General features: G+C 40.0%; 1 protein-coding gene across 1 annotated transcript in view; it reads right to left on the bottom strand.

Moving 5' to 3' along the window:
• LOC117233667 overlaps nt 1–27966 on the bottom strand; it is a 187568-nt gene that overhangs the window by 104423 nt on the left and 55179 nt on the right. The window contains exon 3 of the mRNA XM_033494167.1: nt 14284–14534. Within this exon, the coding sequence (XP_033350058.1) occupies nt 14284–14534 (251 nt within the window). The remainder of the gene's footprint in view (nt 1–14283; nt 14535–27966) is intronic.

The following is a 27966-nucleotide window of genomic DNA, read 5'->3' as shown; positions in this document are numbered from 1 at the left end:
ACAAGTCATTATTCAAAATGAAACATTAACCTACGATTAACTTACTTAACTTAGGGAATGCAAAAAAGCTAGAGTTGGTAGGTTCACCTGCTGAGAAATTCAATTCTTATTTTCTTGTAAACCTAAAATAGTAAGACTATGCGGTCGATCATTAAGAAACCGTAGCGAAGCACGTGGAAAACTTCTTCGATTTTTCGAAAACAACTGCGACGTGGTTAAAATTGTATTCAAAGAAACGACGTTTCACATGCGGCAAACTAGCGCCACCGGAGCTTGAGAGATGCGCCAAAGAATTCGCGAGACGGCAGACGCACCCAAGGAAATCATTTTGTGCATTTTTTCCTTTCGACCTCCCTTTTCTGCTGATCCCTTTCTTTTTTTTTTTTTTTTTTCATTTCCTCGTTCGATGCACCGCTTGGTGGCCCGTCCCGTTTGCTTTTGGCAGCCGGACCCGCGTCGATGCACCACCGCACTTGGACGCCGCCCAAATGTAATAAATTTCAAATCAGGTCATTGCTTCCCTTTGCACTTAGCGCGATGCATCGAACCCAAAGGCTTGTCGCGTGAACAGCGAACCGACCATCTCGTCGTTTGCATTAGGTCCGATGTACGTTTGCGCTTCAAATGATACAAAGCTGTTCGGATTTTGGTATTGCGACGATATGCGCGATTTGGTAGATTCGCACTTCTAACGTTTATTGTTATTATTGTTAATATTTGTTAACAGGCATTGCCCCTATGATACAATATACGATACAATGTAACATGATATAACAGACAGAACAGAGTTACAGAGTCTCGAAGGTGAAATTGCAAGTGAAACAAAGTAAACTGGAATACGTCGTTAAATGTAGAAATACGTCTCGTTATAAACAATTAGACGCTATTTATCCCGAACACGGAGCGTCTAAAGTTGTGGAAAAGAGATCAAATCGAGCCGATAATGTGTTAACATGTGTACACATCCTGGTAATCGGGTCGCTGTTTCTGATATCGTAAACGAATCAACCCGGAAAACCCACAACATTACGCAAAGACCGCGAACATGCGTTAAAACTTGCAAACTGGAGAAACCGAGGACGATCAACGAAATTATGCAAAAAACCTTAACACCAAAACTATCGGTCGAAGATATCGAAGAAACGCTATGGTATCGTTTTAGGTTTGATAACGGTACAGTTGCATACGCGTACAATCTCATTGTTAGAAATGCAACATTCTCATTATCTATCGGAAATACAAAGTTCCTATTATTACGACATATCTAAAATATAAATTACAATTTTTCGAATTGGACAACGTCGCAATTACAATATCGCAATTTGCAAGTGAACTTTAGCCACTACAGCAACACCATCCATCAAACCTTTCGTTTGTGTTCATCTGCGTCTGTTTGATATAGTCGAGACTCGTTGTATGTAGATACTGTCTGTACATTGGATGCATATTATTGTATATCCTGGGCTAAAAGAGAAAGAGAAAGAGAAAGAGAGAGAGAGAGAAAGGAGAGAGGGTTTATCGGCCGCTTCCACAGGCAAAATTATCGTCCAAGGCACGATTGGCGGAACTGACGTGAGAAATGAAACGACACGGCTGGATTCGCGCGTCGCGATTGGCCACTACGTTGGTGAATTGATTTGTTACGGCGAGTCGTGTAAATGATCTGCGAAGAAGAAGCACGTGTCGACCCTCGTGAGAACAGGTTCCACGTGAAAATTCGAACGATGTCGAGAGTCTCGTGATAGCTGCAAGCTGATAACCTTTCGATCAGATTCTGTTATACATACTGTTACGTACACTACCAATCTTTGGGTAGAACTCTGCAGAATTTTAGATTCTCGAGAATTCTCTGGCTTTGGTCAAAATTCAGTAATTTTCAATCATCCACATTTGCGAAAGAAATTATCAATTTTGCTGGATTCGAGATTTGAAAAATCTCGTTTATCAAAGAATCGTTTCGAGACTTGTGCACACACGTAACAGTAGGTAATTTGACGTAACAGTGATTTCATTACGTCTGCATGAGCTTGATAATCGTGATTATGTATAGAGTATGATGCGTTCGACTTCGATGATATATATTCGTTATACAACATTCTCTGTTAGTTATTCTCTTTCACCTGACGATACACATATTTGTGAGAATGCGATTTTCACGTGAACGTACATACGTACGTATGTACATATATTTTCAGATAGTATGAATTTCGAATGTGGCGAATGTACCTATGGTAGGACTCGATGAATGAGATTGGCGGTGAAAGGAGATAAGATTTCGAGTTGCGAAAAGAGAAAAAGAAAGACTTTTTAAGTTTGTTTTAAAAATGATCAGATAGTTCTTCGGCGATTATACACGGCATATACGAGGAGTAGGATATATCTTGTTTGAAGAAAAATATCAAAATACACTCTCGTACATTTAATACGAAGAATGAGCCTTTCGCTATCACAAGAATCAATCGCAACACTATCCGATGTTCGCGAAGAAGAAATCGCTAAATTCTAAAATAAACTTTCCTAAATGCAACGCTTTGAAAGATTTTCAAAAAATGTTCTATTTCTGTACGAAAGATTAATAAAGAGGAGCGAAAGTAGGATTTCTGGGCGACAATTCACGCACGATTTTTCCCACGAAGCATCGTCGCGTCGTTTCGTTTCCACGTCCGCGTGAGATAAAAATTTGTCCGCCTGCTCGTCGAGCTGACTCACAGCTTTATTTATGAACGATTTAAAAAAGCGGTCGCGCTTCTGTAATAACAAAAACATTGACACACCGTCTCCAAGATAATTCCTGACTTGTGTGCGACAAGAATAGTGAGCTCACGTGCGAATGAAAGCCAAGAAACCGAAAAGCGTCGCCCGGTTAAACAAGTGATTTCCGCGAACCGGAACGCGTCTGGTGGGAGGTACTTGAAAACAACGGGGCATTTCGTCGATCTGTGCTTTCCCAATTCTCGTCACGTGCAAATTAACGCGCTCGTGACTCGTGACGCCCTCGTCGACCAGTCGTTTCGCTAATCGATGAGTAACTCAACTTAACACGTTCCGTGTGCCACATGGCCCTCCCCGATGATCGATCATAGGTGGCACAAGTTACAGAAAATAACCATATTTTCTTACGTATCGTTCGAGTAAAGAAAGTTCAATGTGTTGGACATTCTTCATTTTCGATGAAATATTTTTATGTCATTTTTGGGCGTATTTAACGTTTAATCGAGACTGTTCAATCATAGGTAACTATAGTATAAGGGTTAGAGTCAACCTGTTTTAGAGTATATGAATTTATTTTATTCTTATTCTATAGTCTGTAGTCTTTTTTTTTTTAACTGATGATGACTGATCAATGAACGAGAAACCAGTCAAGACATTGACTCGTCAAGGGATGAAAAATCAGTCAAGAGATGTTGACTGATCTAGGGGAGATAAACCAGTCCTATAGTCTGTACATACAATAAGGGCAGTTGATAAGCTTACTGTATATAGTAGAGAATATAAATTAATATCAAATAACCTACCCAAATTTCACCTGAATTATATTTATTCAGTCAGATTTCATTTTCTAAATATTCGTATTAAACAAGAGAAAGACATAGGAATCTTCGTCTACTTGTTTACTTAAAATACAATTACTTTCCAAACTCTGGAGTTTCAAACCTGCCACCAAATGTTTCTTGACTTAAAGATTGAACGTATGCTTCAAGAACTCTCGGTCCAAATTTCATCCTGCAAAATCCAAGCTCCAGAACCAAATCATTTACGACATCTGATCAGGTCATGTCCGAAATAGAATTTCAAAGATTTAACATCAGCCCGATCTTGAGACTGTAAGAGGACGAATACACGTAAATCCACTGTCTCTGCATAATCTACGACATTTTCCACTAAAGAATTTTCAATAAATTTTCAATAAAGAATTACAATAAAGAATTTTCCACTAAATGTAGGGGCATCTTATCGTTAAACGTATCAGAGCAACGAACGCAAGAAACTCATAGAATCCTAAGAAACGAGACTAGAGAAAAAGAAGGAAGAAGCATCGGGTGCTGCAAGGTGCGTGCACGCGGAACAGCACACAAACGTAGAAAGTTAGAACGAGGAAAATTGCCATCTGTATATAGAACAAAACGAGAACAGATGCGCGAGCTAGAGTCTAGCTGGTGTCTAGAGTGTAGAGGAACGCAATGCGAGAATCGGTGTGAAAAAAACGCGTTCGCGAGACGACGCCACATAGTCGCGACGACGAGGAAGGTTTTCTCGAAGGTGAGACGAGACCGCCGAGTACGTGACTCCCTCCTGTTCTGACGTCTTTCTCGGGTTCTTGCTACACGTAGTTTCCTTCTAAGAGAGCACGCTCGCTATTATTATTCCTAAGAACATCGCGATCGCGACGTGAACGAGGAAAAAGATCCCGCGGAAGAAAAAAGAAAGAGAGAGAGAGGAAAACTTGGTGCGCCTCCGCCGTTGCAGCTCGTAGAATCATGATCGACGGTGTTGCGCGAGCTGACACGCGGCTACCGTGAAACGAGAAAAATCTGAGCCGCGTCTCTCGAGAGAGGAATCGTAAACAGCCTCGCTGCCAGCCATCTGGGCGAAAGCGCGTCGATGGAGTTTGGGGAAAGCGTGGGATAGCCGTCTCCAAGGGATTTCGGATCGAGATGCTTGACAATTTTCCTGTAAAACGATGTACAAACGATGAAACAAGTACACAGGCTCGTGAAACTCTTCGATCGCTTTTACACACACACGTTACGAATGTACCTGTATGTACACACGCCAGGTTACAGTACAAATGATTACAAGTACAGTGTACATTGGCACGTATTACTTATCACACCTTACTTATTACACCTATTATACTTATCTTCTATAGCTCTAAGCGCTCTTCTTATCAGATCTTTATTTTCTATACTTAATTTCCATAGTATCGAATTTGTATCACGCCTGTGACACGAACTAAACGTCGATATACGTATTTATTTCTAATCGATCGGTATTTAAGTGTCGTAATAGACACACTGGTTTCTATATCAAACGTTAAACATATTATATCGTAGGGTTTCGTATGAAATATTTAAAAATTTCATCGGTACAATTATTAAAGTACGAAGATTAAGAATCGTTTGTATCATTTGCTATTTTGCGTATGGACCGCTGTTTTAAAGGGTAAACGATGAAACAAATATTTCCATAAAAAGAAATTACAGGGAAAGAGATGGATCGATCGATGGATCGATGAATCGCGAAATGAAGTTTCGTCTGGGCAGAACCGCGAACCGTTTCATGGTTCAGGTTCAGACGAGAGGAAAGGCAGGTAGGAGAAAAACAATCGCAGTTTGCCGCAACCAGAGACTCCAGCTATAGCGCTAGACATAATATTTACTTCTGCCCACCTGCCCCCTCGGGCAGCCACCGCCAACGTGGCGGCCATCTTGGGTTGGGAAGGTCAGCTGGAATTTGGAAGGTCTAAAGTGTACGCACGTTCCTACATTCGTAGAATGATCGTTAATTATGTCGCGAGTTTGGATCGTTCGACTCGTACATTATTATTTGGAAATTACGAAGAAACCACGAGAACGACGAATTTCTGAATCGAAATCAAACTTCGTGTCGCTACAAAATCTTCAAAAATTTATGCGATTCGAGGTATCGATCGTAATCATCGACTCTTCGTCCCTCGATCTGCCAATTTTCCCGCCAAAACTGTAAATGCTCGATTCAACCGATGACTATGAAATATCCTACGTTACGTGAATGTATACGCAAATTCCTTTATTTCCATAAATATTCCTAACGGTATAGTCGTACGTAGGCACGGAATTCTTAAAATCCGACGATTTCAAGTTAAAAGTGTCGCGACGTTAGTGCATCGAAAAGAAACGCAAAGAACAAACAGCAATCGCGTTGCCAGAAAAATCCACTCTACGGTCATTACTTGCCACGACACACCTTTCTCCTTCTTCTTCTTTTTTTTTGTTTGTTTTTTAATATTTTTTATCGCCAATATCGTTACGCGCCGGATAATTGGAAGCCATTTCAAGTCCTCTGCTCTCTTTCGCTTCTCTCTCTCTCTCTCTTTCTATCTTTCGATCCCTTGTTCGCTATATATCTTTTTTTTTTCTTGTATTCTCTCGTATTGCTTCGGCTCAACGTACACACGCATAGATATGGCTGTCTCGTTTGTTCGGCCGTACATATACGGCTATATACATGCGCGTAACGTGAAATTAAATCGGGTCAATTAAGAACGCGTATTAATTTTGCTCATTAATCATCGGTGCGTGGGTACATCGATTATTTATTCGTAAATCAAATTTAATTACTGGCTGCGCGACCCCGGCTGGATTTACTCGAGCGAATAAATCAATGATTGTCCGAGGCGGGTAAGCAGCTAGAAGAGGAAGCCACGTGGAGGAACGGGTTTTGGGAAATGAACGTGACCTCGGGATGTTCGCTCTTGTTTACGCGAAATCCGTCGAGAATTAATTATACATGTACATCGTGATTATAGGAGGAATTTTGGTTATCGTTTCCTATTGTTTTAAGACCGTGATGAAATATGAGAAAATTTCCAGTTCCGCGTAGTTTTCATATGAATCGATCCTTTCGGTTTCACCATACCATCGGAAATACTTAACGTTATAAATTTCACGTCGTTCCATTCTTAAAAACATCAAAAGAAACGTTATTTCTTTACTTGAGATAATAGTATGCATCGCTCATAAACAATTAGAATACGTATTCTTCGTATCTGATAAATAATCTGGTTATAACATAAATAGAGAGAACAATGTATAGCGCATACAGGAAATTTCACACCGAGATTTCGGATAGAAATTTTATTTTTGCTGAGAAAAGAACATAATGTCGAACATATGGTTTAACGAATTATCGTACAACGAAGCAAGAATATTTCTAAGTATCCCGGAATTTATGTACTTTGTAAAAGTCAGAAACGAACGATAAAATACAATTTCGGCACGAATCGGTCAAGTTCGAGTGTCTTAGAAAAAGTTAATACAATGTTCAACTAATAAAATTATTGAAACAATACAGAAAAGCCAATCGCTATCAACAGTAGCGATTAATCCACCTCCTTCCCTCCAGAGAAGTAAAATAAATTCCAGCCCAGACCGTGAAAAGCATTTTTCCACGCGAGCAAGTCCACACCCATAAATTTGTTCACGGTACGATGTAAAAATCGTGGTTAAAGGAGGAAAGATTCGACGATACTCGATTTCTTTCGGTCGGAACGTCGGAACAGCTTGACGTTCGACGAAAATCCGGCCTTTCACTTCCACGTGTCGAGCATCTCCTCGCGCGCCAGAAAACAGAAGGGAGCCGGCGTATTCGGGTCACGTGCTAGACGAACACTTGGAAAATTCCATTTCCAGCGTACCGCTAGCTATCGGAGTTGGCTAACACAAGTATACGTCAGGAACGAGCCCAACGATCTCTTAAACTGCCTTAAAGCTTGCACGGACCTCGCAGATCCGTGGAACGAACCGCAAGCAGACGAATAAAGTCGTCGAATACAGAGATGCATTTCAGAACCAGCGTCGAACGATATCGATTACGAGTCGTGCCGATATCACGTTTGCTTTTTCTCACACGGATGGGATCATCCAGAGAACACGTACCTCCGGAAAATACTTAGGAAAACGTCGAAATCGCCTTCGACTACCTGAACCTCGCAAAGATTCTGCCGCAGGTGTTCAGTTTTTAAACTCATTGTCAATCTTCTTGCCAGAGGATTCGTCGATCTGCCCATTCAACGGCCAGATCCTTTCAGAAAACTCTTATTGCTCTTCACATGCTACGGAGCACCGTGAGCCAGAGTAACAAAAGCAGAGCGTCGAGTTCCTTGTTGAATACCAAAGCTGTAAGCTCCGCAACTCTAGAGCCGTGCCAGTACCTCAGACTTCAAGAGTATCGACACTCAAGGCCGCCATCGAGCCTAAACTCCGATGACACATTTGTAGTTCCGGTTATCGGCAATGCAATACTCTTGGAAATGGATCGACATCTCACGAGACGTCGATCTTGACACGTGCATTTCTCCTATAATGATCATAAAGTACGGAGTATAGAAGAGTCGACGCTGACAGATATGCGTGGACTCTTCGCCACGTGAAAGCAAAATTAAACGTTTCCGTGCACTTCGATCTACGATTCAATCGGTGATTTGACTTTCTTTCTGAGGTTTTTCAGTGCATCTTAGTCGTCGTCGTCGTCCGTTTAGATCGAGGCTGACGTTCATACTAATTACTGTTTTGTGCTATCGTTCATTAGTAATTTGTCGTTAGCATTGTTTAAAGGAAAGTAATATCTCTTTTGATTGGAGTAGTTACATTTCAAGACGAATTTGTTTGTTGGACAGTAACGGTTAATATATGACAGTTGGAACAATATATACCTCGTATCGGATATTATTATCGAAAGAAGTTCAAGTCACAGAATTGCGTTAAGAATCACGAAACACTAAATTTTATTTTTCTTCCATTTGGAATTTAGGTTTCGTAATTTTGATGTCACCTGGTGTCTCAAATATATAGTTGGAAAAGGAATGGTCTCTTAAGTTGGAAGATACAAATTACCGCTAATAGTAGGCGATGTGTTTGTAGAATTTTATAAACGCGTTCGACCATTCACGGTAAATCGCGTCAACCAAATTCTCAACCAAGTTCGCAAATTCTCGTTACAATTAGCTAATCGACGCCGCGAATTGGTCGATCTCCTATTTCGTTTAGGACAACGAGATACAACATCAAGAGATGTTCACTGATCTACGGATGATAAACCGGTGAAGCTCCGTGACGATGCTATCGCAGAGGAAAACTGGGGGGTTGGTCGTCCCACCACCGGTCGCTTGCGGGTGGAAATGATCGTTGAACATGGGAGAAACCCGACTTTCTCATTTTCTATTTGATGGAACAATAACCATAAGGAACGTCTCGTCTTGAAGATGTTTTATACAATTAACCCTTTCGCTACCACCTTGCCGCCGGAATAGCGGTACTGAACGGAGCACTGCGACGGAAAGAGTTCATGTGTTGCGCGGGGCTCATGGTTAAGTGATATCTCGCGGACGTCGTCTATAGACGACATACGTAGCGAAAGGGCTAAGAGACTCGATAGTAAAATAAAAATGCTTAGTTTTATGACAGTTCCTTAGTCTTGACCAAGGGGTGGATTCTGGTTTATGTAAAGAGTCGCTGGACGTAATGATACATTTATTTGACATAAAGCACGACCGACGTAGGCTACCATCTTATAAAAATATCTAAAAGAACGTTAATAATCCCACCTAAATATCTCCAAGTCAAAAAAGAATTGCCTGAACCTCTTAAAATCGGAAGAGATCTTGCCCGATTCGGCTCACGTCCTCGAAAATACAATTTGACAATTATCTCGGAAACGGCGAAGAAAAACAGAAGGGGTGGCTAGGTAAATTGGCCCTCGACGAAAACAATTCGCTTTCTTTCTTTGCCAAGTTTCCACGCGAATTGGCGGTAGCGCGTAGTCGTGTGCACGATCTTTGCAACGCGGTTCGTTTCTTTGCAAGAACGTGGGGAGGAGGGAGGGTAGGAGTAGCGGAAATACAAGCTAAAAGGGATGGAAGGTGGTTTACGTGGAGGGAGGAATCTCGTAGCGAGAAACCAGTCCAGGTACGACGATGTTGCAACTTGAGCAGGCCGAGACGAGACGAGACGAGAGGGTAGAAGGGTGACGCCAGTCCGTGATCTAATTTGCAATGCAATCTAGAATAACAATGGTCGCGAAACGGGAGGGCGGACCTGGGTTGCTTCGACGAGCCGACAGAACCCGCAACTGGCAACTTTCTCGAACGACCTTCGTTCCACGGGGTTTCGGGGCTAATCCACCATGGCGAGATTTCACGGGTTAGCCGGGAAAATGCCTGGGATACGATGGTTCAGTGAAACCACCCAGGGATAGCATCGATTTGAGAAGCTTCGTTACTCAACCATTGGAGTCTTTTCAATTCAGTCTGCGATTCCGGTTGGATGGTTTTGTGTTCCAACAATTAACGAAGTTCTGTACAAGTATACGTTTCTCGTTCGTGAGTTCTTCCTGTGAACCTAAGTGTGTCCTAAGTGAAAATAAAAGCGATTTATTAGGCTCAGAGATGTACGCAAAACTTTAAAAAATGAGTGGAACGTCGATCAAAGTCCGAGAGGGGTACGTGTAATAAAGAAAACAAACGATATCTCGATATTACGATGAGCAATATTTCGAAAGTTTCGAAGGGAGTGAAAAGGTACGTGCAGATTTAGCTCGGAATTTCGATAAAGAGGAAATCTTAGTAATTTGCAAGTGAATTTTAACGTGAACATAATTCATCTTTTCCTTCCTCGATCATCTTCCGCTAACTAGATTACCAACGTACCTGTAATTTTCCAAGTATTCCCTAAACCATTCAACCAACATGAAATTTCGTCCGGCTCTGCAAACTTCCATATAAATTGCCACGTGCGTGAAGATTTAAGCGCGTCACGTGTCACGGCGCGGCGCGATGCGGCGTTTCGGTTAAATCGATCGAGGTCTCCACCGGTGGCCATTTGCCTGGTCCCGAGCTTCAACCGAAAATTTATCGACTAATTTCTATTTACGTGTACGAGTTCGCGGTCGTAAGCATACCGAGGCGAATGGTAGATCGATAACGTCTAGCGTCGGCGACGCAACGACAACGACAACAGTCCTCGGAGGCAAACAATACGTCCCGTGTCCCGGAAGTCCGACGTCAGGGACATAAGCACGTCGTAGCGCGAGACAAATCGAATCAGGGACGTTCCCTCTCTATCCGTTCCACTTCCTCTCTCTCTCTCTCTCTCTCTTTCTCACGAGCTTTCTCTTTTCCTTCCGTGTTTCCGACGTTGATGTTATCAGCTCTTGTCGCGTCTGCTGCAAATAAATCTTTTGTGCAAGCGACGACGAAGGACCGCTTCTCTCCTTCGCTTCGGGGAAAAAAGGTTGCGGTATGACCTGGAGGAAATAGAAAGGAGGGGAGTTTCGTCGGTACCAGTTGAACAGATGGAACAAAGCGAAGGAAGAGAAGCGGGCGAGGATTTAAGAAAAGAAAGGGAAAAGGGCGTATAGCGTTTAGGTATTGATTATCGATGAGAAGACTTCAAGGTTGAAACTCAAGACAGCATGGGTTAATTGGCTTACTGCAAATTGTGCGTTGAATGGTCTTTGCAAACAGTTGGCATGCAGTTTGTCAAAAGATCTCTTGTACTGCTCTTGTACTTTGAATAATAACGGGGTTAGCGATGTCGATTTTCTCTGACGGTAAATAAATTGGGTGGTATTTATGAATCGATAGAATTTCAAGCGCAATGATTCACCGTTGATCGCAAATCTCATCTCGCGTGTTAAAAATTCTGGAAATAAGAGATGTCAGAAGATTGACGATTCTTTCATCGAAATGAACTACTTCGAGCAAACGTAGTGCAAAGTACGACTTTTCAAGTTTAAAATCAGTCAACAAGTTGCAGAGGGTGAAGTTTCGACTATCCCTTAGTATTGTCACAAAATCAAACATCACAGGCAACTTTTGTATTTTTTCCTTTCTAATTCGTAGTAAATAATACGATATAAACAAATAAACAGGTAAAATCGAAATATAATATTTGCCGGTGTTCTAGTAAGCCAGTGATATATAATATATCCACGAGAATAGCATTTTTCGATCGGACGTACGTGCTCGGATCGCCAAAACATCCAGGACTAGCGCGATGGAAATCGTTCCTGAAATTCGTTACACAATTCTGGAAATATGAGAGTCGATTTAGAAAGCCTGGATGCTCCAGGACAACCGTGCAGTCTACTGCGAATAAATCGTTCGCGGAAGCGACGCGACGCGACACGACCGGTGAACAGAGAGAAGAAGAACCTCTGCCAAGGGGAAACCTTGAGGAAAGGAAAGTCTCGTCTGGAGGAGAACAAAGGTGAAAAAGAACAAAGCGGTGGTAGAGAAAAAGTCTGAACAGGGAAAGCGAGAGAGGTGGGGGAGGGTAGAGGAAGAGGGAGAGAAAGGGAAGAAAGAAAGAGGCGGAGAAAGAGAAGGCACGGAATGTGGGCGCGAGAACTGTGGTCTGGTTTTCCAGACGGCTACCGAGAGGAAAACATGTGGGTTAGATAGGCGCAGCTGCGCTACCATCCCGACCGAGATTAGATATCAGCAGCTTTTTTCCAGACAGCCTTCGACGTTCCACGAATCGCGTAATAATCTCGCCGAAGGTCGACGACGCTCGCGAAATACCTTCGCCAAATGGGAAATTGTATTTGTCGATGGAAGAAAATTGTATTGGGTGTAAAATTAGCCACGTGTCGACCCACTGGCGCGTTAATTACCATGATGGTGAACGCTGAAGCTTATTGAAATAGATTTACAAAGTCACCGATACGAAACGCTTAAAAATTGCTGGAGAAGAAGTGCGCAAATATGATTTTGTATTTGTGTAATATTTGGGGAAAATTAAACGATGCGGTGTAGTATATTTCTCGATCTATCGCGACTCCCATGGAAAAACGTATGAAATTCGAATAGCAGCGAACGTGTTAAGAATGAGCGTATAAAACGCAGCTTGAGTAAAAATGCAGCGTTATTAAAAAAATTTACATCGAGTATAAGTTACTGTCCTATCAAAGTATGAGAAATGTATTGAGATTACGGATACATTAGAGAAACCCATTATACAAATTGAAAACCCATTATACGATCGCCGTTGTTGATTAATAGTTAGATTTATGACCTCATTACTCACTTATCTCACTTAATCTCACTTATCGCTTATCGTTTGTATTCCTATCGGCCGTTAATTTTCTTTAATTTCTATCTAAATGAAAGAGATCCAAAGAGGAGAATAAAGAAATTTCGATATCCAACAAATTTAGCATCCTAATGACGAATTAATTCGCCCTTCTCGGTTAACAGGTTAATAGATTGCGGATCACCGTTATTCTCACGATTACCAAGCTGCAAGCTACGTTGAATATATGGTTAATATTTACTAGAGCGAGTAATAACTTCTTACGTGTATCTTACGCATCGTAAGATCGACTTATTGTATAAAAATATTCTATGCATTATTGATTGATTTATGAAGTGTACAGTCCGCGAATTTAAAATGCAGAACATGTTCTATAGTGTTAAGATTGCTGAAGCAAGTTAATTAACCAAGAAAATAGAATTATATAAAGTTGTTCAAAGCGTATAATTCACTCGCGGTGAAGCTGAAGTTTGCTTCGAGATATCGTAAATCATCAATGTGAGTGACGTTTTTCAAAGAGCATCGATTATATTAGGAGTAATAGTTGTTAGATCATCGCTGGATATTTATACGCCTGATCGTATCGATAATGGAATATTGTAAATTCATAATGCAGTAGCGGGGAACTCTAAGTCAAACGATAACAAGATGATAGAAGATACGGTTCTCTCTGATAATAAACATTTCATCCACTGAAACGTTGATTTTTGACCTGATTCGCGACCATTATCGTCATCCCTCCAACTGTGTCTTATATTTAGTTGAACGCATTTAGACGAAAAATGAGATGAAATTGTAATAGAATCGAGTAATCATTTAACATAATAATTCTATAGACATGTAACTTGCAGTCAGCTTGTTATTTAATTAAAGTAAGTTTCTTGGATTGAGAACTTCAGGATGTAAAAGAACATCTTCAGTCTTGATCGTATACATACATACATACATATATTAAATGTTACTCGAATTTTTAATTACGTTGATATTGTGTGTATTTAGAACTGGACGATATTCAAGTTTTTGATTGAAAGTAATAATAAAATACAATTACAACTATGGATTAATAAAAAAGTAAATATACCCTAGATGTACATATTTGTTCTAACTTTTATCGGCGTAAACTCAAAATAACTCAAGTTTCGATCTAAATCATCGCGCTGCATATATGTAACGTGAATATTTTTCTTTTCTACAAGGACTCTCTCTTATTTGAAGTGATTTTGTAGATATCTTAATGTTATAATCACAAATCGAACGACATTCTAGTTTTACATTGAAAATAAAAATATTTCAAGATTTATAAAGAGTCTCTTCTCTAAATGTCCCGATACTATATAAAAAAAAAAAAAAAAAAAAAAAGGACTCACCGGTTTGCCAGGACGAGTGCGATTATCACTGTTCAAAATGAATTCATAGCTATCTTAATATCGTAAAATTACGTGTTTACATATGGATAAAAAAGATAAAAAGCGATGGAAAAGAACTCACGCACCGGTGTGCCAGGGTGACGGTGGTGGTCCTGCAGCAGGAGACGCCGTTGATGCGACGCTGGGAGTTCCTCACGATGATGATGGTGATGGCGGTGATGATGTTGCCGATGGTGATGCAAGATCGAGGCGGAGGCTGGCTCGTGCAGTAGCAGTCGACGATGATGAAGATGATGAGATACCGTCGCCAGGACACCCACCAGTGCCCCGACTATCAAGACGAGCACCACTGACAGTATGTAGCTACTCGCGTTCACTGTCAACAGAAATTTCTAATTGAAAATTCGAACCTCTAACTATCTAATTTTTTATGGAAATAATAATAATTTACGACAATAGATTACGGATATTTATTGAAAATGTATATTTTTACGAATATCGTTAGAGAAATGAATCATAAATAGAAATTTTAATATTTTATGTACTTTTTTCTTTTTTTTTTTTTATATCACGTGTACTGTGTAAATTTGTGTAACTTTATACTCCCCATAGACGTATAAAAGTTGGCAGTTTAATCGCAGAATAATTGACTCTTAATCTCCAGCTAAAAATGATCCTTTTATACTTGTAACATTTTCTGTGATTGTCTTTTCTTAAATATTAGTATTTTGCCCAACATCTACGGTATTTTCCAGAGACTGATAGTGCAAAAGTCGCTTTTCTTTTCGATGTTTACCACATTCATTGTCGTTATCCATACTGTATACGTATATGTATACTAATACTAATAAATATGAATTATCATTCACTGATTATTAAGTTACTAACTTTTGCACGGAATATATCGAATTAATTAAGAATTTTATTACGAAAGTTTCTTTCTCAGAACTCGTGATTGTTATCCGCATACGAATCGGTATGAAACAAACATTTATTATTAACGTATGACGAAATACACGCGGTGTACGTGTACTCGACATTCTTAATTATCGAATTTTTATATGCTGCATATTATCGTAAAATTAGTAAGATTTCTAAAGATTTCAACGGCACAGTCGTTAGAACGAAAACTAAACGACCAATGGCATACTTGTTCACCCGAGAAACGAATAGTCTACGTCGTAATCAGTATGACAGTGATAAGTGATAAGCGTTTTTTCTTCCACGGTAACGTTTCTTCCCAGGCCGTTTCCTGGGGGATCTAGAAGTTGTTTGGTGAAATATCACTCGAGATAAGTGTGGCTCTAGAAAATGATATCGGGATGCACTGGTAGAGTAAACTAGAGCGAACGAGTGACTTCATTTCTATGAAATTTATCGAGAAACGTTCGTTTTTTCATTAAATATATTTATTACGTATGTAGTCCCTGTTTACTGTAACTTTATCAATTTCTGCTATTTATTCATCAGGCGGAAAATAAACAGCAATATTTTTATACAATTGCAGATGGTAAACGAAACTATTTTATATTTTGTCTACGCTTATGTTTGTCTTCATTTTTATAAAATACAATTTTTTATCACAATTCCTTGATTTCCCTCAGTTCGAAAGTTCACGAAGAAAAGTAATAACAAGCGATGTTGATCGTGTATCAAGTAGATTCGAAATCTAAACTTCTGTCATAGTGACATTAATGGAGAACATTCGATCTGTGGTGGATACTAAACGCGTTGAATTGTTTAATAACGAGACGAGTGAACAATTGCGATGGTCAGATATACTAAAAATCATTCTAAGTAGAAAATAAAGAGTTAGTATATTATCTTATAATCGTTGCTCGCACGATGGTACGCTTGATAGACTGCTATACTATTAGTTTCACTACAATGATACTGGTTATGAACGGACCAGAGTGCATGTTCGTCTATTTATACAGGTCGGGGAAGGAGTACCGGAAAGTTTGTATTAAATTTCGTTTACACATAACGATGATATTGTTTCGTCCGTAGTTTGTTTACTTTTAAATCTTGCATTGGGTTGCCAACTAAGTGATTGTAGGTTTTGTCATTAAGTGGTATCGACAGTCCAACTCATAGAAACGGCGTTGATACTCGCAGGACAAAACAACATGAGTTACCCTCGATGCGAATCGTCTCATGACTCATGTGCCGCTTCAGATCTAAACAAATCTCATTTCTCCAAGAAGAATCATTTCCAAAAATCATGAAAGATCCTCATATAGACCGAGTCCTACTTGTTCCTTCAAAATCACACTATTTGCTGTTTAATCGCGAATTATCGCGAATAAAAGGAACATCGCGTAAGACGCTCGATAAATACAATGGCAGTCTGACGAAGCTGAAGTATGCGTGAACGAATTCCATTCTGAAGAATTATTCAAACAGACGTACAGCCAAAGCTTTTCAACAGAGCCGTAGCGTGGTCGTTGGCGCGACAACGTAGTAGCAAAAGGTATCGACTAACTTGCCGCTCTCAGTCAATTTCGTACGTGATGCGTGAAAAAGACTCAGAGGCAGCAAATTTCAACCTGGGGAGTTTCCATGTTCCGGGACCAGGGTCCTTTCCCCATTCACGAAATGTACGGTGCTGGAAAATTTCTTATAGTCTGGCTCAGCGTCCTGCGCTCGACATCTCAGGTAGCTTTGTTTCCATGCACGAAATATCGTGAAATTATACAGAGTGGATAGTACAGAGTTCTACATACTTGCAAACATACACAGTGGTTATAAAAAATATTTGCATAAACTATTATTTTCCAACCAGGCAGTGTTCTATTGTCACGTCCCGCGCTGCGCTCGCGCGCGTAAAACTACCAATAGCGCGAGTGAGCGTTCCAATTTGAAATTTAAATAAATTTTAACAATTTGTATAAAAACCAAATTCGAACCTCACAACCCCCACGGAATAACCCGGCATATTGACCTAACCCCTCCACGGTAGACCTAAATATAAATAAGCGTAGCAACATAGAAGATGCGAAATAATTCTTTAGTTTTAGAGTAGTTAATTCCTCAGTTTTGTGTGATTAGTTTTCTCAGTTCTTGGTGATTAACTCCTTGGTTCATGGCGATCAGTTCCAATTTCTTGGCAAGTAATTTCTTGTTCATAGCGATTAATTCTTAATTCCTCTAGCTCTTAATTTCTCAATTCCTTTGCTTTTTTTTTATTCCTTAGTTCCTTAGTTTTCAGCTCTTAGTTCCTTTAGCTCTTAGTTTTGCTCTCAGCTTTTAGGTTCTTTAGTCCTTTAGTTCTTTGGCGTTTAGTTCTTTGTTTCATTAGTTCCCAATTCTTGTTAGTCTTGTTAATCGACGTGTTTGTATTTGTCAATTTGTAAACTATCGAAAATCTACCGAAATAAAAATCTTGTAATTAATAAGAGCGAAAACGTATTGCGGACGATTGTAACTCCGAGCATTCGAAATTTCAAAGACCATTCTGTCAATATTCAATTAGAATAAGAATAAATATTTTTTTTGTGAAGAAGATTTGTTTAATAATATAATAGGATCAAGCGAACATTTATTTTCACCAACTTTAATCCTCTCCCGTGCCAGTACTCCTGTGTACTGTATACTACAATTTAATCTAAATTCAAAAATTAACAGCAACGCAACCAAAACGAGCCAGACAAATCGTAACACTATCAAATTCTATTACACATTTCATTCCCATGGATTGAAACTTTTCTACTCGTACGAAAGTATGTACATCATGTCTAAGATACATATGCATATACGTGTACATATATAATCGCGATACGTCAAAGTATAAGTATAATTGATGCTGTCATCTCTCGTCAGCCTTCCGACGACGTTCTCCAGGATCAAATTAATAAAATTCGTTCTATTTTCTGCTCTAACCTTTGCAACATCTTTGTCTTGTAATCATGAGAAGGGCAAGGTGCAAGATGGATAAAAAGGGAGCGGCGATACTCGGTAAACGACTCGCACACGGTCGTAACTCGCCGTGTACCTAAAGAGGTGAGCCAGAAACTATGTGTATATGTATATGTGTTTGTATAGGTGTGTGTGTGTGTGTGTGTGTTTATACGAGGACGTGGCAGTCGCGATTGGTGCGACAGGATGAGACACGACCATAAAACCTTATCAACGTTCATCATCGCCGGTTCAACGGTTTGAACTGCTCGTCACCCAGGCGCTCGTTAAACGCTCTACGAGTCGCGACGGTGCAGCACCCCGTGGCCTCGTGGTCACGTCGAGACGCTCGGCAACGGACGACGAAAAAAAGCAGGCAGAAGAGGGCGAAAAGAGGTCCCTGACCCTGGCTGAAACTTGGCCGAAACGGTCGTGCACCAGTCGCTATGCCCGTGGACGTGGACAAAGGACTCTCGAGTACCGACGCTGAAAACTCGCTGGAGCGGAGATCTCTCCGACAACGAAGTTGCTTCGCCAATTTTTACGTGGCATTCACTATGCTACGTAGTCGTATCCAACAACACGGTTTTAGGATCACGGCGAAAAGTCATACGTTATAGACGAAGGGAATCCTTTTCTCATCTCACGACACGCATATACTAATTATTTTTTAATTAAAATTCTGCGGCACACCAGAGAACATACTATATTCGCTTCGAGTTAGGACATTCGCGCCGTGAATGGACGGCTATTGTAGCTTTTTATTTGACAATGTAAGAGAAGAGAAGGCAGTAAGTCAATAGTCAGGTACTACGCGTTGTAAAAATTCTTGCGGCGCACCGGCACTGAAGATCGCTGAGTTATAGAAAATTATTTGCCTAGGAGTAGTATTTTCTTTTTGGATCTTAGGAGAAGTCCAGTGTTGTTGCGAGCAACGCTCGAGGTAGGGAACGAAAATTAGGTAGAAAATTGTAAGTAAGAAGATCGCTAGATTCGCTTTATTCCTAGAAATCGTCCTGGTAACTAGCGTTTTGAACGGGGCAACGTGAATCACGGTAGCCATTCAGAATCACGGTAGCCATTCAGAATCACATACTGCGGAAAACATGCATTAACTGAAGAAATAACAAGGCTAATTAAGAAGACGCAAGAAGGAGAAATATTTAGAATATCTCAACCCTCGTAATTTACAATTACGTATCTAAAAGTATAGCCTAAAAATAGGACGTCGAAGCAAAGATACCTCGGTCCCTATTACCTTCACCACACCCTCGATCGCTATCATATTCGAACAAAACGAACCAGCTCGGCAAGTTACGAAGAACGGTGGTGGTGTCCTGTCGAAGGTTGGTTCGCAGCAGTCCAAGTCGCCAAACGTTCGGCGTGTCAATATTTGACGGAGTGTTTAGGACGTCTGGCGTCACGACGCGACGCCACGCGTGGATAGCCAGACAGGACGAAGGTCCTTCCACCATTAGCCTGTCCCCGAATCTCTCTACACTGGTATTCCTTTCGGAAAGAAACGGGAAAAGAACAAAGCTGGAGCATGGGTGTCGGGACGTTGGCAATTTGCGAGGATCGTTTACTTCCGTCTCTCAAGGAGGAACGCTCGACATTCCGGTCGAGCGCGCGATCAAAGGCGAGAGCAGGCTTTTTTTCCTGGCGAAGCGGAGGCCAGAGATTTCCCTGAAGAGGTTTTGAAAGGCGACCTTCGTGACTCCGCGCGAGCCAACTGTTGTTCGTGTTGGTCGGAGTACTGTGAGTAGCGAACAGAGATCGTATATGCCGACCACGACTCTGAATTTCAGAAAACGAAGAGGAGAGTTAACTTTGTTGCCGCGTACTCTACATAGACAGGCTCGTGAAAGTATTCGAATATCTCTAGACACCTTTTACGATTATACTATACGCGCCATACGAAACGTTTTAAAATTTTGTTGCCACTGTTACGACGCTCGACTATCACGATTATGTTGCGAAAGTTGGAAAATATATACAGTGGAAAGTATCGCCACGTATCCTTATTTATCAACGAATAGTCTTTTTAGCATCTTCAATCCCATAATATTATAATCCCATGAAATTTTTGTAGTCGTACAAAAGTACATATGTAGTGTCTATTAAATATATAATACTAAATGTAATACGCTTGTGATTAAGTAGTATGTGCGTAGTAGGTACTACGATAAATACAGCGGTGTGTAGAAAGAAGATCACAAGATACATACATATTTATTGTTGGTACAAGTACGAGTATATATTTCGTAGAAATTATAAATGTATTTAAACGATCAATTACCCATTACGTTAATAAGCGTGAACTTTCAGTGGCATCGTTTTTAACATTTATTATATACTTCGGATAGTTATTGCAATTTCTAACGAGTATATATTTACAGTAAATATTTTGTAATTTCTATGCACATTTCCAAATTGATTTCCAATTTCATCGATATAATCACGACGATCGTGTCTCGTTGTAAAACCAATGAAATTTCAAAATATTTTAGGTATATAAAACGTATAATATAATAACGTATAATAAATAAAACTGTTCCACGTAGGTAAATGGTCATATGCTATCGTGAGCCAATACAGAATCTTGGCATATTATCCTGATCCCCGAAGACAGCTCGTAACGTACCTTTCTATCTTCCTTTTTCTAGCGGCTGATGCAAAAGGGATTGTCAGGTAGCGAGGTCCCTTCGACTCTTTTATAGTCTTTCTGCGTCCTTCTCAAGTCAGAGGATCCTCCAAGAGGCCCGACATGGACACGGCGACAGACTTGGATCACGATCCACTGATCCTCTTCCAACGATTTATGTATTACTCGAGTTTGATATTCGAGACCGAATAGAAATCAGTTGGATGGGAGGAGTCTAGATTTTCGGAATAAAATTGTGAATTACCATAATCCATACACTTAACTATGATGGATTTTCACTTGTAAAACCACGTCTAATCTCTCTTTCTCCTGTGTACTACGAGGAGAATACGAATAGAAAAGGATACAAAGAGAAACTGAGAAGAAAGAACGTACCTTGGAAATTCGTAGGAGTATTCGTAATACACGTACGGAGTATAATTACGTTCACTGAAAAATTCCTGCACGAATTTTGGAAAAATAGAGCTTCGTATGAAAAAAACGTCACTCTATATGTTGAACATTTGTCACGAATTAAACAAATTAAATCGTGGAAAACAATCAACGATTCCGATCCGATTTTCGAACATAATAACATTGTTCAGACTAAAAATTTGTCAATAAAGTATTGATAAACTACGAGTATCTTTCTACACGCTTTTATCGACGATACGTGAAACATAGTTATACAACGAATTTAAAGAACTTAAAAAAGATATGGATATTCGAGAAAGACGAAACGAATCGCGTCGATGTCATAACCTAATTTTTCATTCGAGCAGCGTAGCATATAGATTGGTACACACATTAACCAACGAACCAGCGAAAAGCTGTCGATCGACGCGACAGAAAAATCCGTCGCAGCGGGCAATCCGTGGGGGCCAATTCCGCGTTCGTTCACCGGTCACTAAAAATTACAGCGTCGCCTCGTAACCGTTCCAATCGATGCCGGCCGTCGCGACCGAAAATCCATTCAAATTGGCCGTCGAAGCCGCGGCTGATATCCGCTCGAATCATGAAACTTGGACGGAACGCCAGGATGAGTCAGGTCTGATTCACCGGCGTGACAAGAGTGTAAAGAGATTAAACTTTGATGAAAGGTAGCGTACAGGAGGAAATAACACAATTTTTCGCTGCATTCGTATTTCGGATGTAAAGCTTTGTCAATACTTGTTCGAAGAATATCAGTTTTAATGGAAATGCTAATGTTTTCTGAACTTTGGTTTAGAAACAGAGCGTAGATTTATCAGGCTGTAACGCATGATTTTAAACGACTCGGACTTCGCTGAATAATGAGAAAGACACGTAATTGATAGTATAAACGATAGAGAGAATTTTAAAATGACATGTAACGATGTATATCTAAATTAAGGGATAAAAAGATTTAAGCGATCGAAGAATAAAAATGGACGATTTCAAATGGACGTTTCCGATCTAATAACTCGACTGCGATGAAAATTTTCATGCAGTTCCGTATTTTTCTGAAGAGAACTAAAGAAATGGAACCACTTACTTAGTGTTAGTGTTAGTGTTATTGTTAGTGTTAGTGTTGGTGTTGGTGTTGGTGTTGGTGTTGGTATTGGTGTTGGTGTTGGTGTTGGTGTTGGTGTTGGCGTTAGTGTTAGTGTTACTCCACTTTCCGATATTTTACATATATTTTTCTCTATACTATATATATACGTTCTCTGTACTTTTGCATAAACGCACAAAAATACTAATATAACATACAACTAAACCATAACTAAAATAACATACAATACTAACGACATCTTCTATTTCGCACGACAAAGAAACTAGCCGATGTACCGAACATTTTATTAACAGGCGCGTGCAATTTCTAATTCGTATTCCATATCGAAATTTTATCATAGAACACAGAGTAATTAATCTAAGAATTTCGAGAGGGAGTACACGATATTTTCGGCCAATAAACGCGCTCATCTTTGTAATTATATCGCGTTTATCGGAAACGAGACTCGCCGTTCCTTTGCCTGATCCTTTCAGTTCTCTGTTATACATCGTCGCTCCGAATTTCTCGTATCTCGCGTTCCATGGCATCGAATGCTGCATGACACGGGCCTCGTCCACACGACACCGCATAAGAAGAGCAGGTGCATCCGGACGATCGTTCGGATGCATCGTTTCGCAGGCTTCGTGAGCCTTTGGGCGGCGCGGCGTGGCAGTCCGCGTTCAATTCCGATCATACGCGCGCGCGGAGCTTCGGCCTCCGGCGAGCGTGTGCAACGAGTCGACGTCCTCCTGGTTCGTAACTCGTAACGCGCGGCCACACACTCTACACGAGCCGGTTGTATGCGCACCAGTCGTCCGAGTGGGTTCGTGTGCGCGCACTTAGGCCGCCGCGCCGCGACGGTGCGGTGCAGTGGACGCACTTGCATTGTGGAGTAGCGACCGAGCAAAAGGGGGTGAGAGAGCGGAAAAGAAAGCTGGACGAGGCGGTGGAGGAGGTGGAGGAGGAGGAGGACGGTGCAGCGCATGCAGTGCAGACAAAAAACGATGAGCTGCGGTGGGGGCCAGACGGGGGGCAAAAACACGCGACGGGCCCCAAACCCAGGCCTCTCTTCTGCCGCAACCGACTCCCTTCCTACCTATATATGTACACGTGAATAGCAAGGGAGCAGCGTATGTCTGCGTAGATGCACTTTAAGCACGACGCATGGCCGCCAGCCTCGTGCATGCACCGCGCGATAGAAGCCAATCCGCCAGGGGGTGTCGCATATTGTGGCCCATGTATGCGAACGTGATCTTCGAGAATCGGCAGTTTCGGCTTTTCTTCGGCAATTTTGCGGTGAAACTCGCACGTTGGGGTTGGTTACTGAAAACGTTCCAGTAATCGTAAATATCTGCTTCCTTCCGCTCGGATTTATACGAAGATAAATCTACAACTCGCGACGTGGGAATCGGTGAAGCCGCTTGTTAGCCAAACTCGGTTAATTACGTGAAACGAAGCGGAGGAAATTGATGAAATTATATTTATCAGATTTACATCGGTCGAATTTTAAAAATTTCAAAAAAAAAAAAAAAGGCGAAGTTACCACTGACATATTAAATTATTAAAAAATTCTTGATGAAAAAGACAGATACGATGTTGGCTTTGCACTATGCCTCGGATCCAAGTAGACGCTGTTACATACTATATGAGGTTTTATTTTTTTCTTGCAGGATATTAGAGCGAGTTTACTGATCATTCAAGCTGGAAAGTACGCAGATTGGATAGAAAATGTTCAGTGGATGGGTTGGTTTCTTGGCTTGCGATATCGATTACGGTCCAAATTTAATAAAAGTAGATTGCAAGCTAAGTTTAAATTTCATATATAGTTTCGATTCTTCGCGAATGAATTCTTTCTGAAAACTACGAAGAAAATACTATTTTATGAATTGTTAATAGAAAAATCTGTTTTCTTTTGTTCCTTTCTTTGCAGAAACCTATAACTTTGTTTCATTACAATATAAAACTGTACATCTCTCAATTCGAAAGGGTCTCTCGTAAGAAACGACTATGATACTTCACCACTGCTGTTTATAAAATTCCACAGACTCCATTTTCGAAAAATATCTAACAAAACCTAGCTACTCCGCACGATATCAAAAACAACTCTACCCATATCACTCTCAATGGACACTTTAGTCCGAAAAATCCAATAATTACAAGTAGGTACAATAAGAATCCACCCGCTTGTCTTTTTCATCTCATCTGTACAACAGCTCCAATTCATTTCTCCCAAAAAGGAATGCTCTGTCTGCCAGCCATCTAATCTCCCGTTATCGTTTTCACGGTTACTATCAACACGGTCGTTTCGTCGACCATCGACCAATATACGGCTTCATCGTATCACGTATCAACCGCGAATAGCAAACAATCTATTAGGTTGTCCGAAAAGTTTCTTTCGTGTTGTAAGGAAATAATAGACGCACAATGTTTTTTGTTTTATATTAGTTTATTGAATTATGCACGAACGTAATAATAGAAATGTAACGAAACGGATCATACCTAATTCGATAAAATAATATAGAACAGAAATTGTTGTTCATCTATTATCACCTTATGAAACGAAGGAAACTTTTCGGACAACCTAATATAATCTCTGGTCGACGAATAATAATCACTGAAAACATTTTAAACACTGAGAAATTTATTTAATTTTCGAGAAACATTGAGAATTCTAATAGAAAAGAGTTCGTTAATTAGCCGTACGTATACGTGTAAAGAAACTCACTGAGAAATCCTATAATTCATTCTGAAATCGTATAATTGAATATTGAAATTCACTTCAGCTTTCACACTACCAAGCAACGATTTTCGTTCTAATATTAACTTTCATATGCAGTGTGATTCGCGAAAGTAACAAATTTTCATACATGTACATATTACATGCTACATAACTGTAAAGTGACACGATTGTCACGATGAAATAACGAAACTTGAAAATGTTTCGTAAAACACACACGATACATTTGTAAAAATATTGTAAATACTTTCCTGAGCTACTACCTATATCTTGTTGATTGTATATGCACGTGTCATTGTATATGTACGTATAATTAATAACAATTCGGTAAACTAGGAAGAATTTCCCCATTTATCTGATATTATATTATACGTGGATACTCGTACATGTGACATATTCTACTTGGAAAATGGAAAATGAAAATTCCTATATGCGATCCTAAATCAACGATTGTCTTTCATATTTGAAACGAGACACGAGGACAAGCGGATGACTCGTCGTCATTTCGTTATGCAATACTCGTCACCACGTATTTCCGATGTTATGTAGGTGGACAACGCGGTGTCGTAATCAAGAGGTGCGTGCAGGTGCGACCTTTGGTACTCTTTTTGTGCTGATCCCTTCTCTCTCTCTCTCTCTCTCTCTCTCTACTCAGTCTTGCAACCGTGTCGGTCGCTGTACATACAAATGGCACGTTTCGCAGGCAGAAAATATATGGCAATTAACCGGTGTTGTAATCCGTAAATACATGGTCTGACTGAACTCGATGGCCGCACCGACGATAAATGGCGAGAACTTCCGCGATTTTTGCATTTCAACCGTGACGAATGTCGCGCGACTAGACTGCAAATACGCGACGAGCATGTGCAACGGCGACGCGACGCGACGCGTCGATCGAAATTCGCGCGTGTAATCGCCGATCGATTCGCGATGCTCGTCCCGTTTTTAAAATAGATGGAAGAACGACGGTGCTTCGTTTGGGGCTTGTCCGACGTTGGGCGGATCTTTCAAAAAAATGTTTGTTCGAAGAATTTTCAATAAATGATTTGTAACGTTTTCTGACCACGTCGAGTCATTCGTTCGAGTAATTTTCATACGACGTTTTGTTCTAATAAATAGGAATCACGGTAGACGGTGTAAAGTTTAAAGACAAAATTGTCGTAAATTAATGTCACGTTATCACATCTAAATAAAAATTTCTTCGCCATAATCACGTAACTTAGTGCGTGACTATAACGATTTAATAACGCAACTTGTATTTATAATGATAGTATTACAGATTAATTGGAAATTCATCTTCGTTATATTGCTATACCAGCTAGAGATCTGCAGCTAGAGATTAACCGCAAATCAGGTTCGAAAACTTTTTTCACCAGGGGTAATTCGAAACTTTTAAAACTCTGAACCGCTAACTGGTAGTTACTTTGAAACAGGTCGAAAAACCAATTAAAATGCAAATACGACTTCGGTACGGAACACCGAGAATCCATCGTTTCGTTCGCCAAAGACACGACATGTTCTCGAAAAATACTCGAGGAAACGCGTCTTTACATTCACACCATAAATCATAGCCATCCCGCTTGGTAATTTATATTTTCATACGCTTTGTTTCATTAACTAAGTTTCTCTACCGAAAACAGTTTTATTCGTTAATTCATAATGTCATTCAAAATGTATAATTATATGTATATTTCAATTAATATCGTCCTATTAAACGAACTCTTACTATTTGAATTCGTAACTAAATGCGAATTTCCATTATTTGAATAAGAAATTAATCAGTGAAAAGTGTCGTACAATTGATACAACTGCAATAACATTAAATTTAATAACATTAACTCTAATTACATTGAAGCTATTTAGCCCCGAAAAATTCGAAGTAAAATGAACAAAATTTTACATAAATTTTTTCATAAAATACAGCACGACGTTAAATCTTTCTTTCATGTTACAAAGCATGCGAACAATAATCCGCGTTAATTTTCGCTCGTTAAAAATCAACGAAAAAGAAGACAACCTGAGTAGATCTTTTGTTATTAAAGTCACTTACGGTATAGAATGTAATAGCGCAACGATGAGCGACAGAGCGTCGGTCATTGCGTAGACGAACTTTCCTAGGAAACAGAAATTAATTTTCCCCGGGGCACGAGTTACAAGCTTCTTTATAAATTATTAAAACTTTCGCGCCAACCATCTCAGCTAAAGCTATATCTATATGTACGAGATATCCGCTTTTGTCGGTAAGGTTCTCATGAATATGTAACCGAGAGAGCCCTGCTACTGGATGTCGGCAGTTTTTCTTTTCGAACGGCAACTTTGTTAATCCTCGATCCGAAAAGCGTTTTGCATTTTGATATCGTGACAGGCAAACAGGTAGGTACTCTTGCTCCTTGTTACGATGCGATGAAAGGGAAAGGAAAGAACGGACAGTTAACTAGTGCACGTACTTTTCCCTCCATTTACGATAGTAACAATGATGAATGTTTTAAGAATAACAAGCAATTAACAAGGAAAGCGTACACGTGAAAATAAGACACGGTTGATTAATGGAAAATATAGAGACGCTTTCTTGTATGAAAGACTGGAGAACACGAATAGAAAGCAAAATATTCGAACATTTTGTTTCTGCTTAATACTAATACAATTATATGTAAGATAATTAAAAATAAACGATTTTCTCTCATACGAAAGTAGAATTGATTACATAATTTGAACAACGAAGTTTCTACTGTACAAAATATCGTAGCTCGAATTCGTAAAGGTCGACGACTAAAACAATCGACCATCCTAAAAGAAAAAAGCTATACTGTTAAATATCGTGCTTTTTACATGCAAATTAAAAATGTCTAAACCTGGAATACTGTGAATTCCGATTCCGATTCTGATACGTACCAATTGTAAGCTTAGTTTCGATTAATTAACGTTTAAAGTTCTTCTCAAATCTACTTGAAAAATATTTATACCGTGGTAAAGAAAACTCAAATTAAGATAAATTACATCGACAATATTCTGTTGTGAAA

This window comes from Bombus vosnesenskii, unplaced genomic scaffold (genome assembly GCF_011952255.1).
Source record: "Bombus vosnesenskii isolate JDL3184/JDL3185 unplaced genomic scaffold, Bvos_JDL3184-5_v1.1 scf7180000013298, whole genome shotgun sequence".
In the NCBI taxonomy this organism is placed as follows: Eukaryota; Metazoa; Arthropoda; class Insecta; order Hymenoptera; family Apidae; genus Bombus; species Bombus vosnesenskii.
Note: the sequence above shows the minus strand (reverse complement) of the source record. Positions and strands in the feature narration are given on the sequence as shown.